Source organism: Erpetoichthys calabaricus, chromosome 6 (assembly GCF_900747795.2).
Source record: "Erpetoichthys calabaricus chromosome 6, fErpCal1.3, whole genome shotgun sequence".
Taxonomy (NCBI): Eukaryota; Metazoa; Chordata; class Cladistia; order Polypteriformes; family Polypteridae; genus Erpetoichthys; species Erpetoichthys calabaricus.
Genome location: NC_041399.2, coordinates 80,318,618 through 80,335,008, shown reverse-complemented (window position 1 = coordinate 80,335,008; position 16,391 = coordinate 80,318,618). Strand labels below are relative to the sequence as shown.

The 16,391-nt window shown below is 38.9% G+C and overlaps 1 protein-coding gene across 1 annotated transcript in view; it reads right to left on the bottom strand.

Annotated features, from left to right (window-relative positions):
• lpin2 (lipin 2) overlaps positions 1-16,391 on the bottom strand; it is a 93,994-nt gene that overhangs the window by 35,133 nt on the left and 42,470 nt on the right. Inside the window, exons 7-8 of the mRNA XM_051928889.1 lie at positions 15,155-15,538; positions 1,231-1,330 (exon numbers count right to left, since the gene is read on the bottom strand). Coding sequence (XP_051784849.1) covers positions 1,231-1,330; positions 15,155-15,538 — 484 coding nt within the window. The remainder of the gene's footprint in view (positions 1-1,230; positions 1,331-15,154; positions 15,539-16,391) is intronic.

Below are 16,391 nucleotides of genomic sequence, written 5' to 3'. Positions count from 1 at the left end.
GACTGGACTGCCAATACTGATGCTCTGTGCAAGAGAGGTCAGAGCCGACTACACTTCCTTAGAAGGCTGGCGTCCTTCAACATCTGCAATAAGATGCTGCAGATGTTCTATCAGATTGTTGTGGCGAGTGCCCTCTTCTACGCAGTGGTGTGCTGGGGAGGCAGCATAAAGAAGAAGGACGCCTCACGCCTGGACAGACTGAAGAGGAAGGCAAGCTCTATTGTAGGCATGGAGCTGGACAGTTTGACATCTGTGACACAGTGACGGGCACTAAGCAGGCTCCTGTCAATCATGGAGAATCCACTGCATCCACTAAACAGTATCATCACCACACAGAGGAGCAGCTTCAGTGACAGACTGCTGCCACTGTCCTGCGCCACTGACAGACTGAGGAGATCGTTCCTCCCCCACACTGTACAACTCTTCAATTCCACCCGGGGTGGGGGGGGACACATTAACGTTATACAAAGTTATTGTCTGTTTTACCTGCATTTTTTATCACTCTTTAATTTAATATTGTTTCCTTATCAGTATGCTGCTGCTGGAGTATGTGAATTTCCCCTTGGGATTAATAATGTCTGTCTGTCTGCACCAGGTTGCACCTCAGACTGTCCTGGAGCTCAGTGATGCCTTGGTCCAGATCTGGGAGGACATCCCCTAGGACATCATCATCGTCTCATTAGGAGCATGCCCCGACGTTGTCAGGCATGCATACAAGCACATGGGGGCCATAAACCTATATGCAAGCATATCTTGGGTTATGAATGAGTTCTGCTCCTGTGGATATTTGTAACCTTATTTGGGACATAAGTTATAACATGTGATTCAAAATGTCCATTAATGTCTAATCAGCAACAATGCATAACGTGTCATTTTTTATTTTACAGGAAAACATTTCAAACCTATTAAATAAATGTACTGTTATACGTATCAGCATTAATGAATTATGCTGTGTATTTATCTGCATCAAAACAAGGTTGCTTCTTTTGAAAGACTATGAATTCTAAACAAAGACTTGATGCAATTTTCTCTGCCCTTACAAATTTTAAGGTTGAGGTCCAAGACAAAACTTAATTATACATTAATGAGCAAACAGATAATATTAGTACTAGTATTACTAGTATAGTAACAGTACTAGCACTCGCAAAGTTTTCTTCAGGAAGCAAATTGCTATTACTAAATTTGGTTAATAATCATAACTCAGTTTATTCATATATAGAGTACATTTACCTTTTAGGAAAATAACGAGCAACAACATCAGGCTCTAGCACATTTAAATCATCCAAATAGATATCATCTGGCCCTTGGTGCTGACTTCTCTTACGTACACCTACAGGAGTGAAAAAAAAGGCACATAAACAAATATAACCTCCTTGCCATCCATTTTTTCATTTTTAAATAACATTAATCAAATTCAAAAAAGGTACATTTTTAAGGGTGCTGCATAGCAGTGCAATGGTTAGAATGTCTGCCTTAACATCCTTCCTAAATCCCAAAGACAAGCAGGTTAATTTAGTTGACAACTTGTAAATCAGCTACAGTGTGAGTGAATCCAGCTCTGTGCATGAGTGGGCTTGTGACAGACTGGTGTCTTATCCAGGTCTGGCTCCCACCTTCTGCCCGGTGTTGCTTAGATAAGAGTTGGCATTCTGCAACACTGTGCAAGATAAACAAGGCTAAAAGATGTTTTTTCAGGAAAATGTACAATCTTCTGTTACAATGATGTTTTTGTAATATTCCTTGCTTCACTTGTATAATTCTATTTTTCAAAGTTTCCCATTAGGGAACAGTATAGATGAAGTAAATTGAAATATTTTTTAGTCTATAACTATATATAAATAATTTTATTTTAGATTTTGAATGTCTTTTTCATATTTTTCTGCAATTGTATTGTGCTATCTGTTCACAAGTCAATAATGAACCTAAAAATCCATAAAACTGTATTTGTAGATATGTGTAACTACAGAAGAAAAACAGTACATAAGACCAAATGAGCAATTGAAATCACTTCAAAATAATTAAGCCAAATGACCACTGCAACAGATTATACATTTGTGGTTTGTAATTCATTTCTGAGAAAGACACTTATAATTAATTTAGATATTAATGTCTATGTTCACGTTTAAATAATATAATACTGTTCCTTTCTGGACTAATTTAATGTGGTTAATTTTAATTTTACTTTGGCACAGTAAATGAATTACACTTAAAAGATGTCATTTTTAATAATATTTTTACCTGTGGATTATAACAATAAGCACTGTATTACTGTTAAAGCATTTTGTATACAAGTGTATGAAAAAGATGGTAGTAGCACTGGAACTTTAGTTTCTGTAGTCTATCAAAGAAGCATCAATTGACATAGTACATACCTCTTTACTAACAACCACTGGAATAAATATTGCCATTTAAACTACCAGGATGTTTTGGAATCACAAGAGAAAACCAGTCTGAACAGGAAACCCATGTGAACATTAATATTACATTCATACTTGAAACATCCATATTACTAACCGAGAATGGTAAACCGGAAGGCACGGACGCAGGTACATGGCGATGGGACCAGGAGACATAGTGCGCAGGCGCCTAAACCGCGCGTCTCATAAACCGCAAGCAAAGTCTGATCTACTGCGAACGAAGGAGTCACGGCCCAAAAACGAAAGAGCTCAACTAACGTGAATAAGAAATGAAGCAACAACGCGCCCATAGCTAACGACTAACGACACAGCCACACAAAAAAGAGGATTCTGCGCTGCACCCCAGAGTCAAACGGAAGAGGCTATGGAGGCCCCACAAGTCCACAAAGATAGTACGAAAGGCGCGGGAAAGTACGAAAGTCGCAGGCGCCTACAACGCGCTTCTGAACTAAACGTCCACACTACACAGCATGGTCCTCGCGCTTCTAACACACCGCAAGCATAAACACAAGATAGTACAGGAACCCCACAGATCCGGACTCCACAACATATGTGAATCACATTACAGTAATGCAATATTAAGCACATTACAGTAATACAATATTGACAGTACAACCACAGAAAACACAGGCTAACCGAGAATGGTAAACCACGAGCCCGCCTGGATAGAATCAATGAACGCAGGCGCCTACAACGCACGTCTGAAATGCCGCAAGCAAAGCAGGCACGGCTCCAAAAAGAAAGAGCTCGACTGACACACGTCCACACTACACAGCATAGTCAAACTCGACATAGTACGGAAGGTACAGGTGCCTACAACGCGCTTCGAAAGCACCGCAAGCAAAAACCCGAGATAGTACAGAAGCCCCAAAGATCGGGACTCCACAGCATATGTGAATCACATTACAGTAAGACAATATTATAAGTACTCACAGAAAACACAAACAGAAGAGGCTTCGGCGTCCCGCCCCACAGTCAAACCAGAGAAGGTACGGAGGTCCCAAACGTCCACAAAACACAGCATAGTCAAACCCGACATAGTACGGAGGGCGCATGCGCCTATACATCGCAAACGAAGGAGCCACGGCTCAGAAACAAAAGAGCTCAACTAACGGAAATAAGTAATTTTAACAGTACGTGCAATTATCCATATTAATAACAGTAAACAACGTATAACTAAGCATATGTGGATCACATTACAGTGATGCATTATTAACAGTACAACCACAGAAAATGCTCTGTATTAACAGTAAGTGCAATTATCTATATTACTAACGGTAGACAACGGATAACTAATGGAGTCACGGTCACGGCTCCAAAACGATCCAGCTCAACTAACGGAGCTACAAAAACGGGCCCGCATGGATACGTAGGCGCCTACAACCGCGGAAGCAAAACTGTCTCGGCTCCAAAACCAAACAGCTCGACTAACGGAGCTACAAAAGCGAGCCCACATGGACAAATACAATGAACATAGACGCCTACAACGCGCATCTGAAACTGCGGAAGCAATGCAGGCACGGGTTCAAAATGGAACACCACAACTGACGGAGATACAAAAATGAGCCCGCCTAGATAAAATCAATGAACGCAGGCGCCTACAACGCGCGTCTGCAAAGCAGGCATTATGGACTGCATTAGTAATATGGATAGCTCATTTGCTTTTGCATCTACCGGGGTAAATATCTGGCCACCAGCTGGCAATGGCCCATACTGCTTTCGCATATGTGGACAAATATTACATCGGATTGGAACAGTGCACCCTGAACCACATCACGAACGCAAATATGCACATATCTTTGTGTTAGATCCAGATGACGCAATCTGTCAACGAATGAACCTCTGATGGAGCTACAAAAACGAGCCCGCATGGATACGTAGGCGCCTACAACGCGCGTCTGAAACCGGGGAAGCAAAACTGTCTCGGCTCCAAAACCAAACAGCTCGACTAATGGAGCTACAAAAGCGAGCCAGCATGGACAAATACAATGAACATGGACGGCTACAATGCGCATCTGAAACTGCGGAGGCAAAGCAGGCAGTGCCATGCTATGGGTTCTTTACTTCCTTTGTTCGTCATCTACACCTATACACTCCAATATATCTCTTACATACATCAATGTATTTCGGCTTACCCAACACCAGGGGTTGGCGAGCGAAGCGAGCAGGGGGCGGAGCCCCCCTAGTAAGGAAAGAAATTAACTGAGAGGTAAACACTATGTGTTAGCACCATCATGCTACCCAACAACAAAGCAGTTGCTTTGTAACCAATGTATGTTATACTACCCCACTGTAGTAAGCAACTACCTATTAATACTAAACAATCTCATAAAAGTAGTAAATCAATGGTTTAATATACTACACATGAAATGGAGCAAATGAATGCAATACTGTATAAAAACAAAATAAGTATATGTGTAAAATGAAACAAGATCACAGTTTTAAATTATTAAACAAACTAGTCATTTAGCCTGTTACAATAACGGGCGCTAGAACAGTAGTGCATAAGCATTAGTAGGAACAGTCTATATTAAATGGCAAGGGACTTTGACCTCATTCTTTTTGTTGGTCGTATTTTTCTTTCTTTCAGCCTTTCTTTTGTTGATGTTTACTTGCTAAGCTGACCGTTCTTCGTGGGCTGCCGCCGTGTATTGTGTGTCTTTAATTTTCTGTGACAGTAATACTGTCTTGTACATCCGCTGGCTTGAACGTCCGTAATATATCTTTAATTTTCTCTGGCGGTAATACAGGCTTGCACGTCGATAATATGCCTTTAATCTCCTCTGACAGTAATACTGGCTTGTATGTGGCTATAATATGAGTCACTGTATTGTGTACCTTTAATTTCCTCTTGCAGTAATACTGGTTTGTATTTCTGTAAAAAGCCTGTAACTTTCTCTGACAGTAATATCGCGCATCGCTCCGTGCCCCGCGCATGCGCACTTCACCAGAAGACACACACACACGGACACCTGGACGCACACAGGAATTTTATTAAAGAGGATAACATGTTTGTGCCCAGTAAAGCAATTCATGCGACCTATGTTTAAATTTTAAGCTATTGTTCATTACAAAATATACTTACTAAAGAAAGTTATGCAGAATCAAACAATATAAGGATGTTATAACAAGCATAATGTAGTAATCAAGATCACCAACAACTTTTAATTCATCCACTGCAGAATAGCAAATGTTACTAGGATTCTTTTATTACTTGAATCACTACAGCTCCACAGATAACACAGCCCAACAAAAAAAAAATTCTTGGTGTCTTGGTTTTTAGGCCTGTTCCTGGGGTTATCTGAGGTACTGATTCAGAAAACTGCATTGGATAGACTGCATCAGCTCTAGTTTATTAGACATGATTGGATTTATAAAATTAAGGTACAAGGTCATCTCTTTAGTCTTGGAAAAGATAAATTACCAAGAACATCAGTGGATAATTTGTGTAGACTTGAAGATGGTTAATTTTCTTCTTGGTCAACAAAGTTGTTACACAAAGTGTCCTTGCTTTTTATGCCTCTAAGTTAGTAGAGCCAAACATGAACATTGGGTAAGAAAAGATTGGCTTCTGAGGGAATATATGGTGGTTAAAGGACAAAATGTAATTAATGAACCTTTGGTTTCATGAGATAGACTCATACTGGAGTCCCATACGGGATTGTCCTGGCATATCCCACTCTTGGAAGTCTTATAAAAGGAGCTTCTTTTGTGTCAATTGACTCGAAAGTGTGTATCATAAATCTGTGCTTTTGGTATGAAATAAGTAGATTTTCATGTAGTATACTTTTAATCTATACTAATAAAAGGCAAAGCCCTCACTGACTCACTGACTGACTGACTGACTGATCACTAATTCTCCAACTTCCCATGTAGGTAGAAGGCTGAAATTTGGCAGGCTCATTCCTTACAGCTTACTTACAAAAGTTAGGCAGGTTTCATTTCGAAATTCTACGCGTAATGGTCATAACTGGAACCTCTTTTTTGTCCATATACTGTAATGGGAGGCAGCAAGATGGCCTTAGGAGACGGAGTTGCGTGTCGCGTCATCATGCCTCCCACATAATCACGTGAACTGACTGTGAAGGCAGTACGTAGAAAACAAGGAAGAGCGCGAAACAGCGCTGAAGAAAACATTCATTACACAATTGAGGAGGCAGCTAAAGAATAAGAAGCGAGAGAGCGGCTCATGTGAAGTGAATGAATGGAGCCCGAGTGATCACTTGGATGAATCAAACCTGTTCAAAAAAAAAAAAAAAAAGCGGAGCGCCTTATATGAGCAGGCAGTCAGCTAAAGAAGGGAATCAATAAATAACTATAATCATAATAAATGAACAAAAAATAGCGGAGAATCCGCGGATTACATAAAGGAAATGGATACCTGAACAGAAAAGTAAGTCTCAAATAGTCACACTAAGTACCATAGTTCACTTGCGGTATCGATGTATTTATGCAAATCCAACAGAGTGGCTGTGGGCTCAGAGCATGGGGGCGGGGCCTTCCTCATTCACTCGCCAGCCTCTGTTCCAGTTACTCCACGTCTCGCCACGTGTTGCAGTGCACCTTGCCTCCGCTTAGCTAGCGATACCTGTGTGTTCAACAGACATTATCATCTACAGATTGTTAAGGAGTAACGTTTAACGTTTTTGAGAGAGAGATCAGAGCTACGTGTGTTTTAGAGGGTAGCTGCTGATTGCCACAGATATCACGGGCATGTGCTTTTCTCCCCACCTGGGGAACGCTTTCCCGTAAGAACTGAACACGATCAGATACAGTGCCAACATCTATTGTCCTGTTTCATACATACAAGGCCGCAAGACAAACACATTAGTTAGTCTTCATTGTTTGTTAATTTATTTTTATTTTTAAAGTTGTGTTTTTGTTTTTATTACCATATATACAGTCGGGACTGGATTTTACTGTATAATTTATGATATTTTATACTGTCTGTTGTCCAAGTTGAAAGCGGAAAACTCTCGCTATTGATCTAAGAGATTATGATATGCTAATGCCCACCTGAGAGAGTAACCACAGAACACACTGCCTTTTTTTGTAGGTGAGGCAATGCGCTGTATCAGCGCGTACTCCTAACCTCTCTCTCTCTTTATTATGCCTACGTGACCACATGCTAATACCCGAACTATTCCGAAGCAACATTTGCACTGTTTTGTGTTTTTTGTATCTCACACCCTCATACACTTTTATCGTAAGACCATCCCTTATCTACAATGGAGTGTTCGATCAGAAGAAAATATGAAGCTGATTTTAAATTAAATGTCTTTGAAGTGGCAAAAGAAATTGGTAACTGCGCTGCTGCCACACAATTCAATGCATCTGAGAAATTGATGCAAGATTAGAGGAGGCAAAAAATTTAAGTGTTGCATTTTTGAACGGGCATATAAAATATGAAGCTGATTTTAAATTAAATGTCTTTGAAGTGGCAAAAGAAATTGGTAACTGCGCTGCTGCCACACAATTCAATGCATCTGAGAAATTGATGCAAGATTAAAGGAGGCAAAAAATTTAAGTGTTGCATTTTTGAACGGGTGTATAAGTTGGGGTCTGATATTATGATCGCTTTTTTGGGTTTGAACAACCGACTCATATTTATTTTTATTTTTAAACTTGTGTTTTTTCTAATTATATTTTTCTCAAACAATTAAAAAAAAAAAACACTTATTTTCCTCCCAGGCAATGCTAGGTATTTCAGCTGGTATATATATATATATATATATATATATATATATATATATATATATATATATATATATATATATATATATATATATATATATATATGTATGTATGTATGTATGTCTATATATATATATATATATGTAGATATGTATATATATATATATATATATGTGTATATATATGTAGATATGTATATATATATATATATGTGTATATATATGTAGATATGTATATATATGTACATATGTAAATATATATATGTAGATATGTGTCTGTGTGTGTGTGTGTATATATATATATATATATATATATATATATATATATATATATGTGTGTGTATGTATGTATGTGTATATATATATATATGTATGTGTATGTATGTATGTGTATATGTATATGTGTGTGTGTATGTATGTGTGTATATGTATGTGTATATACAGTATATGTTGATATGTGTATATATATATGTATATATATGTGGATGTGTATATGTATATACAGTAATCCCTCGCTATATCGCGCTTCGCCTTTCGCGGCTTCACTCCATCGCAGATTTTATATGTAAGCATATTTAAATATATATCGCGGATTTTTTGCTGGTTCGCGGATTTCTGCGGACAATGGGTCTTTTAATTTCTGGTACATGCTTCATCAGTTGGTTTGCCCAGTTGATTTCATACAAGGGACGCTATTGGCAGATGGCTGAGAAGCTACCCAACTTACTTTTGTTTCTCTCTCTCTCGCGCTGACTTTCTCTGATCCTGACGTAGGGGGATTGAGCAGGGGGGCTGTTCGCACACCTAGACGATACGGACGCTCGTCTAAAAATGCTGAAAGATTATCTTCACGTTGCTATCTTTTGTGCAGCTGCTTCCTGAAACGACATGCTGCACAGTGCTTCGCATACTTAAAAGCTCGAAGGGCACGTATTGATTTTCTTTTGAAAAACAAACTCTGTCTCTCTCTATCTCTCTTTCTCTGCTCCTGACGGAGGGGGTGTGAGCTGCCGCCTTCAACAGCTTTGTGCCGCGGTGCTTCGCATACTTAAAAGCTAAACAGCCCTATGAACTCCTTTGAAGAGGAAGATATGTTTGCATTCTTTTAATTGTGAGACAGAACTGTCATCTCTGTCTTGTCATGGAGCACAGTTTAAACTTTTGAAAAAAAAGAGACAAATGTTTGTTTGCAGTGTTTGAATAACGTTCCTGTCTCTCTACAACCTCCTGTGTTTCTGCGCAAATCTGTGACCCAAGCATGACAATATAAAAATAACCATATAAACATATGGTTTCTACTTCGCGGATTTTCTTATTTCGCGGGTGGCTCTGGAACGCAACCCCCGCGATGGAGGAGGGATTACTGTATATATATGTGTATATGTAGATATGTGTATATGTAGATATGTATATATATGTATATGTATATATATGTTTATGTGTGTGTGTGTATATATATATATATATATATATATATATATATATATATATATATATATACAGTATGAGACATCAACACTCATAACAATGACAACACAATTACATTGACAATCATGTTACGTTATTTTTACAATGTTTCCTTTTCTTTTTCATAACCTCTTTAACACACTACTTCTCCGCTGTGAAGCGCGGGTATTTTGCTAGTATGTAATAAGTTCCAAACACTAGAGCAGATATGGGAAAACTTGGGCCGGTTTTGGAATCAGCAGGTCAAATATACCCAGAAACAGGTCTAACGTTTGAGGCACCAAAATGTGTGTGGGTCAGTGTAATGCAATAAAACCAATAAGGAACAACAAAACCGTTAAGGCACAACATGTAATTACAAAATGCATAAATCGTGAGGTAAATAGTAGAAAAGTAGAATAAACACAAAGAAATTTGAAAAAATAATTGCGTGGTTTAAACTTGAACAATGACCTTAAACCAGAACTTTCAGCAACATACTACTTGAGCAAGTACAACCTGCAAGGGTCCCCAACCCCCGGTCCGCGGCCCACTAGCGGGCTGCAGCCGTCTGACAGCCGGGCCGCGAGAGAGCTGCCGGCAACGGAGACTCACTCAGACTTGTGGTATAGCGGGTCCACAGCTCTCGTTCTAAGGCCAGTTTTAAAATAAATAATCACTCCGCTCGCAGCTTGGTGAGGGGGCGTGGTGGTTGTGTGGCTGAAGCGGTTCTCAGGGCGATTCACGATGTGGGCGTTTCTCACCTAAGTGCACAGGTGAGAAACCGCCCGCATCCGTGATTGTTCCTGGGGCTGCTAACTTGCCACAGCTGCCATGCCTTCTTGATAAATAGAAGCGCGAGTTGACTAAGAAGAGGGGAAGAAAAAAAAAAACAGCAGGTGAACGAAATGGAGGTTGCAGGAGAAGGCAGGAAGCAGTAGGAGAAAGTCGGTGTGGGAGAGCGAGCGAGTGCAGACTCGTGGGCAGCTGAACAGGTATCCTGGGTGTTAGGTCGACACCCGAGGAGTAGCAGTAATGGTCGCTCCCGCACAGTTTATTCTGAAGGGCGGGAGTGACTGGAAGGCGGATGACTCTCCGCGTAAGGCCGCGGGAGTCGGGACTTGGACAGTGTATTTCCCAGCGTGGGCGCCCTGGTCATTGAGGAACTCAAGTCGCTGTCAGGAGGAGCCTACCAGAGCCGGGGATCAACGAGGCGAACTGAACAGCTGAAGTAGGCAGACTGAAGGACAGCTGCAAGTAGGGCGACTTCCCTGTTGAGAAGCCCAGACGGGGGAAGCAGGGGAGCCACTACGTAAAAAGTCACCGGGCTTTGTGTTGTGTTTTTAAAAGAGTGTTTCCTGCGTTATTTCAACCTCACTGTTTTTAAAGGATCTTTTTTCTATTGATTTTAACCTCAACAATTTCACTACTGTTTTTATGGATTATTTATTTAATCACTCTTTTTGAATCACTGCACTTTATTTAATTTGAACACAGTTTTGTTCTGTTGTTTTAATAAAAGCACTTTGCACTTTTGCACCATCCCCTTTGCTATGTTGTGCTTCACTGCTTAGCTCATCGGTAGCATTACCGACGGTGTTGGGTTCAAAGGCTCCTGGACAGCAGACAGGAGCATGCAGCAAACCCGCATCGTCACAAGACTTTTCAGAACGCTTGGTGGGCGGGGCTTTGCAGCGGTACCTACAGAGGAGAGAGACTGAGGTGAGAGAGTATTACAACAAAGTATTTTTATGGTCCCGACAGTTTCCCCATATGACATGAGTCTACAGAAATCTCGTTACTACGAAGTACATTTAGCAGATACAGTACTTTCATTATAACGAAGTGACCTTGAAATGCTTGAATGAATCATCCACAGAGCAGTTAGATCTGTGGTCGCAGCTCAGTTGTGCACATTTGCACAACAATCCCCAAACAGAAACATTGTAAGAAAAATTTCTTTCTTTGAACTTTCTTCGTACTGTTTTTTTTTTCTTGCTGTTTTTGTTTTCTGTGGTTTTCAGTGATACCTTTTGCTTATTGCTTGTCAACATTTGAAAAACATTAATTTGGAATTTAATTTATTGTCACCCTCCTATAGAAATGGCAGACATGAAAAAACGATAATAGTGTTAATGTTTGTGATGTGTAATCTGTTGGAATGACAAATGCAATGCATATGTCTTTGTTATATACAAAAAAAGAAGAAAAATCTCGGGTTGCAAACGTATGCAAACTGCTTAATAACTTAATAATAATAGAAATGTAATGAAAATTGTGTATAAAACTGCCCTACGAACCCACCCCGGATCCTCAATAATCCCCCCCCCCCCGCTACCCGGTCCCTGGAAAAATTTGCTTCTAGTAAAGTGGTCCCTGCTGTCAAAAAGGTTGGGGACCACTGCAACCTGAATTTGAATGCCTTCCTAAAAAGCAAGCTGAAAAGGAGAAAAAAAGAAAATGAAGCCAATGTATTAATTATCAGATTGGCATAGCATATGAGACAAAGACGTGCCAAGGTAAAAATTAAACAATTGAAATGACTTAACTTTGAATGCACTGCTGAAGACTGATTTCATTGAAAGAATAAGCATTTTTTAAATGGGCATATATTAAAACTTGTGTTAAAACTCTTTAAATACTATCCTCAATTGTTTATCACCATAAATGAGCAACAATTAAAATCTACAGAAATATTTTTCAACTTGGGCCCATGGAAATAGCAGTGCAGTGCCCCTGGGTCCTGCCCTGAGAGAGACACGCTCTTCAGGTGGTCAAGACCTGTCTGAGGAGGATGGGACTACCTGGAGAAGCTGACATAAAAGTAGCTCTATGACTACAGTTTTAAAGACACAGCACTTAGAGAGCACTTTAGCAGCCAGGAGATGTGTTGAGGGGGTCAATCTGCTTGGGTGCATGCTTGCCAGCGACTCTCAAAGAGCCAAGGGACAGTGGGCAAACGTGTTGCCTCTAACCCCATGTTAGTGGAGTGAAGCAGAGACAGGACCGTCTGTATGAGCCGGCAAACAAGTGAAGCAGCTGGAAAATGCATCCAAAGTGCTCAGTAAGTGCTGTGTCTGCAAATGGCAACCTCCCAGCTGCTTTTTTTGGACATATTTAGTACTTGTATAGATTTAATGCTTTTGTGGATGGTAGAATTGTGGTGTGCCTTGATTTTTTGGATTACAAAAAAGAAAAATGGTTGGAAAACACTGCTCTACCTGCACCTTTGCTCCTGGCACACTAAAAAAAGATTTCCATAGCCGCTATTTCACTCAAAAATTGGCACTGTGCATTATAGATGTTTATGTTGCGTTCTTTGCATAAATTAGTGAAGACTCTAGAAACATGAATCATGGGTAGGGATAATCATTACAATTCTGTTTCACAGAATTTTGTCATTATATTAGGGAAGTCAGCACTCTAAGCTGGCTGGCAGACTAGAGAGTTGCATACAGAGGTACTAGGGACTTATTTTGGTTTTAGTGCCACTCAAACTTATGTGATATGACATTGAATCGATCTTCTTACAGAAACGTGAAATGAAAAAAAATAAAAGAGTGTAATTTTACTTTCGTAACTTTTCTCTAGCAATGCACCAGGACTACCAGAAACCTTCTTCCCTAACTCCCTGTGCCTATGTCAGTATGTACAAATCAAGAAAATGAACCCCAGTGCTACGTATTGACATGTGGCATACTGTTTTGAACCGTGTAACATGAAATGTTAAACCTATAAATGAAAATTTTATTTCATAAACTTTTTAAAGGTAGTATATAAATACGGTATTAGATGTGTATGTAATTCTTTAGGAACACTCGTAACTAATTTGTATTATTGCTTCGTAATGTTAAAAAATAAAACAAAAAAAAAACAAAAAACAAAAAAAACAAGAAAATGCCACCCTAACTAAAGCACTGTCTGAGGTGTTTGCTTGTTGCCAGCCCTGGATATGGCAATATTTTTTGACACATTACACAGGCCACATTAATCACAAAAATTAACGTGTTATAATGTATTATTAATTAACATATATTTTACACGGCCTATTCTACTTCCTAGACAGAAATAGCAGCATTTAATTAATAAGCAGTAAACATGGAACTGGGTTATAATATTTTGTATATTATTTTGCCAAGAAAGCTGCACACACATAGCTATGGAAACCTTTAGTGATTCTTGATGAAGATACTACTAGGAATAGGTGCTTAAAATATTAAATGATATTTTCCTATGTCAAATTCCTTTGCTTCCTATAACCTTAAGAAAACCTATTGAGACAACTAAACACTTTTATACGATTATTATATTATGCAATCAGGAGTGCAAGGGTTTTAATCATTTACTGTTATTAGTTTTCACTTTTGAAAACACTTACTGTACAAAAAAAATGAAAAAAACACTAAAACACTGTGTGAATAGCAAATTCGAAAGTCCCACCAGGTAGTCAATGACAGGAAAAATAATAACTGCTACAGAGCTTATTTTTTGTTAAAATCATGAAGTTTGGAGGGCACTATGCATCAGGAAAGAAAGTAATTCAAATTAAACTGGATTTTCTTTTCATTTTATGTCCCCACTGCTTGATTTCTGCTAAATGGGAAAACACAGGTTGCTGTGCCACCTTTATTTATATAGCATGTTATGTTAAGTGGATGTCCTGGAAAACAATGATGCTAAACAATTTACAATAATGCTATGTTTAACAAAGAAAAACATCTAATTTTATATAGGTAATCTGCTACATGGCACTACATGATTTTCTTTCTCAATGTGTTTTACTTCTGGTAGTTGGACCCTGTAAGAGACAGATGCTGCCCACTGTACACTGCATATTGCATGATTATGGGCTCTAAAATAAATGGATACATAATCTGTACTAATTGAGGCTATTCTGAGAAGTAGTATGGCAAAATTAATAGTTCTGCATCACCACTGCAGCTGAATCTGAGATTTGCATAGTTCGTACATTCTTCCAATAAGCATCTTTAAAGATGGTTTTCTTTTATAATCTAAACACATGCTAATAAAGTAGCCAGCAATTTCAGAATTAGTTTATTTGTTGTGTTTTGTTTGTACACACATGCTAATAAAGTAACTATCAATTTCAGAATTAGTTTATTTGTTGTGTTTTGTTTGTACACACCAAGCAACAGACTAAACTACATCTAAAAACATAGAGGGCTATGAATAAACTGTTGTCAGGATCGTCTCTGGCTCACATGTACTCTAACCATGATATATGGGTAAAGAAGATCAAATGATGGAAGCATTATTGATGTTGTCTTTCTGTTCCAATCATAAGAAAGGCTGTTTCACCTTACATATCCATCCACAGGGTGCAAGGCAGGAAACAAACCCTGGGCAGGGCGCCAGCCCACAGCAGACCTTACATATCATTTGATCCAATAGCTTTTGCAGAAATTCCATTAGTTAATATTTACTGGAACATAAACAATTCATTGCTTCTTATCATTCACTGCTACTATCTGTAAAAATAATTCTTTCTGTGACAGAAAGAACCAAAATACTATATAAACATTTTCAGGAAGTCTCCATAACATATAAAATAAGGTTATTTCAAGTGAATTTTAGTACCTTTCCTTTTGGAGGGAGAGTCTGTTTTAGAAATGACCTTGATTTCTGCAATGCCTTCTTCTTGCTCCATGATACTGCTTGCAAATGTAGCCTGATCTGCAACATCGTCTGGCACAGTAACTGTCACAACGTTGTTTACATCAGTAGCATCATGTGGTATTAGAACGTCAGTGTATCCAGCAGGAAAGATAACTGGATTCCTTTGGATACTGCCTGGATGTGTTCTAGGTTCTGGCTTTACTACTGTATGAATAGGGTCCAGCCCATGTAGGTCACTACTTATCTTACAATGTATGTTATCTGTGTTTGAGATAACTCGGAAATGTGTGCTTTCTGAAGGAGTGATGGTGACCTTTTTCACATGATCAGGTTTTTTCTTTTTTACTGATCTAGAAAGCAATAAAAATAAATAAATAAGTGAGAAAAATAAAACAGAATTTCTTTGAGAATCACACAAATTAATAGTTGCATTATTTAAAATATTTAGAAAGTCTGAAAAAGCAAGTCTTACCATACTTACCAATACAACTTTTATATGGTTTACACAAAAACACCATTGTAAAAAATAATCTTACAATTTACAAACTTTAAACTGGATCATCATGATGAGGCATGAGGTAAGTTCACTGAAGAAGCTGGTGAATTAGTGGTCAGTCTTCACTCCCATCCTCGGGTATGGTCTCAAGCTCTGGGTAGTGACAAAAATATGAACTTGCAAGTTGAAATGGCCGAACTAAAGCTCCTAGCATCGGGTTTCCTGGACTCACACTATATGAATCTTTCCAGATCAACAACAGACTGTTGATGTGGTTTCAGACAACCATGGACACTGTCCTCAGGTGGTGTTAAAGCATGGCCAACTTTGAAATGTATAGATTTAACTGTTATGCAAAAAAACTTTCATGGAATGATCGACAAAGTACGTTGGAAAGACAAATAAGTCAGCCAAAGATGTTAACACACTCTTGCCCTAGAAATGACTAGTTTAGTGGTACTTCAGAATGCCATAAAGTGAACTCCATTACTGTGGCACAACTCAAGGCATGGAACATTGATCTCCAGTACACAGCTTCAGAAACGTGGTGGTAAAGAGTGGTACTATTTTTAACAGCTGAGGTCTAGAGAATGTACCCTATACCTAAATGGACTACACTTGGAGAGGATGGGATCGATGTCCTCAGTGAAGTTATTCCGGCCTGCAAGTTGGCTTACTCAATGGCTTGGTTTGGCTGCTTGT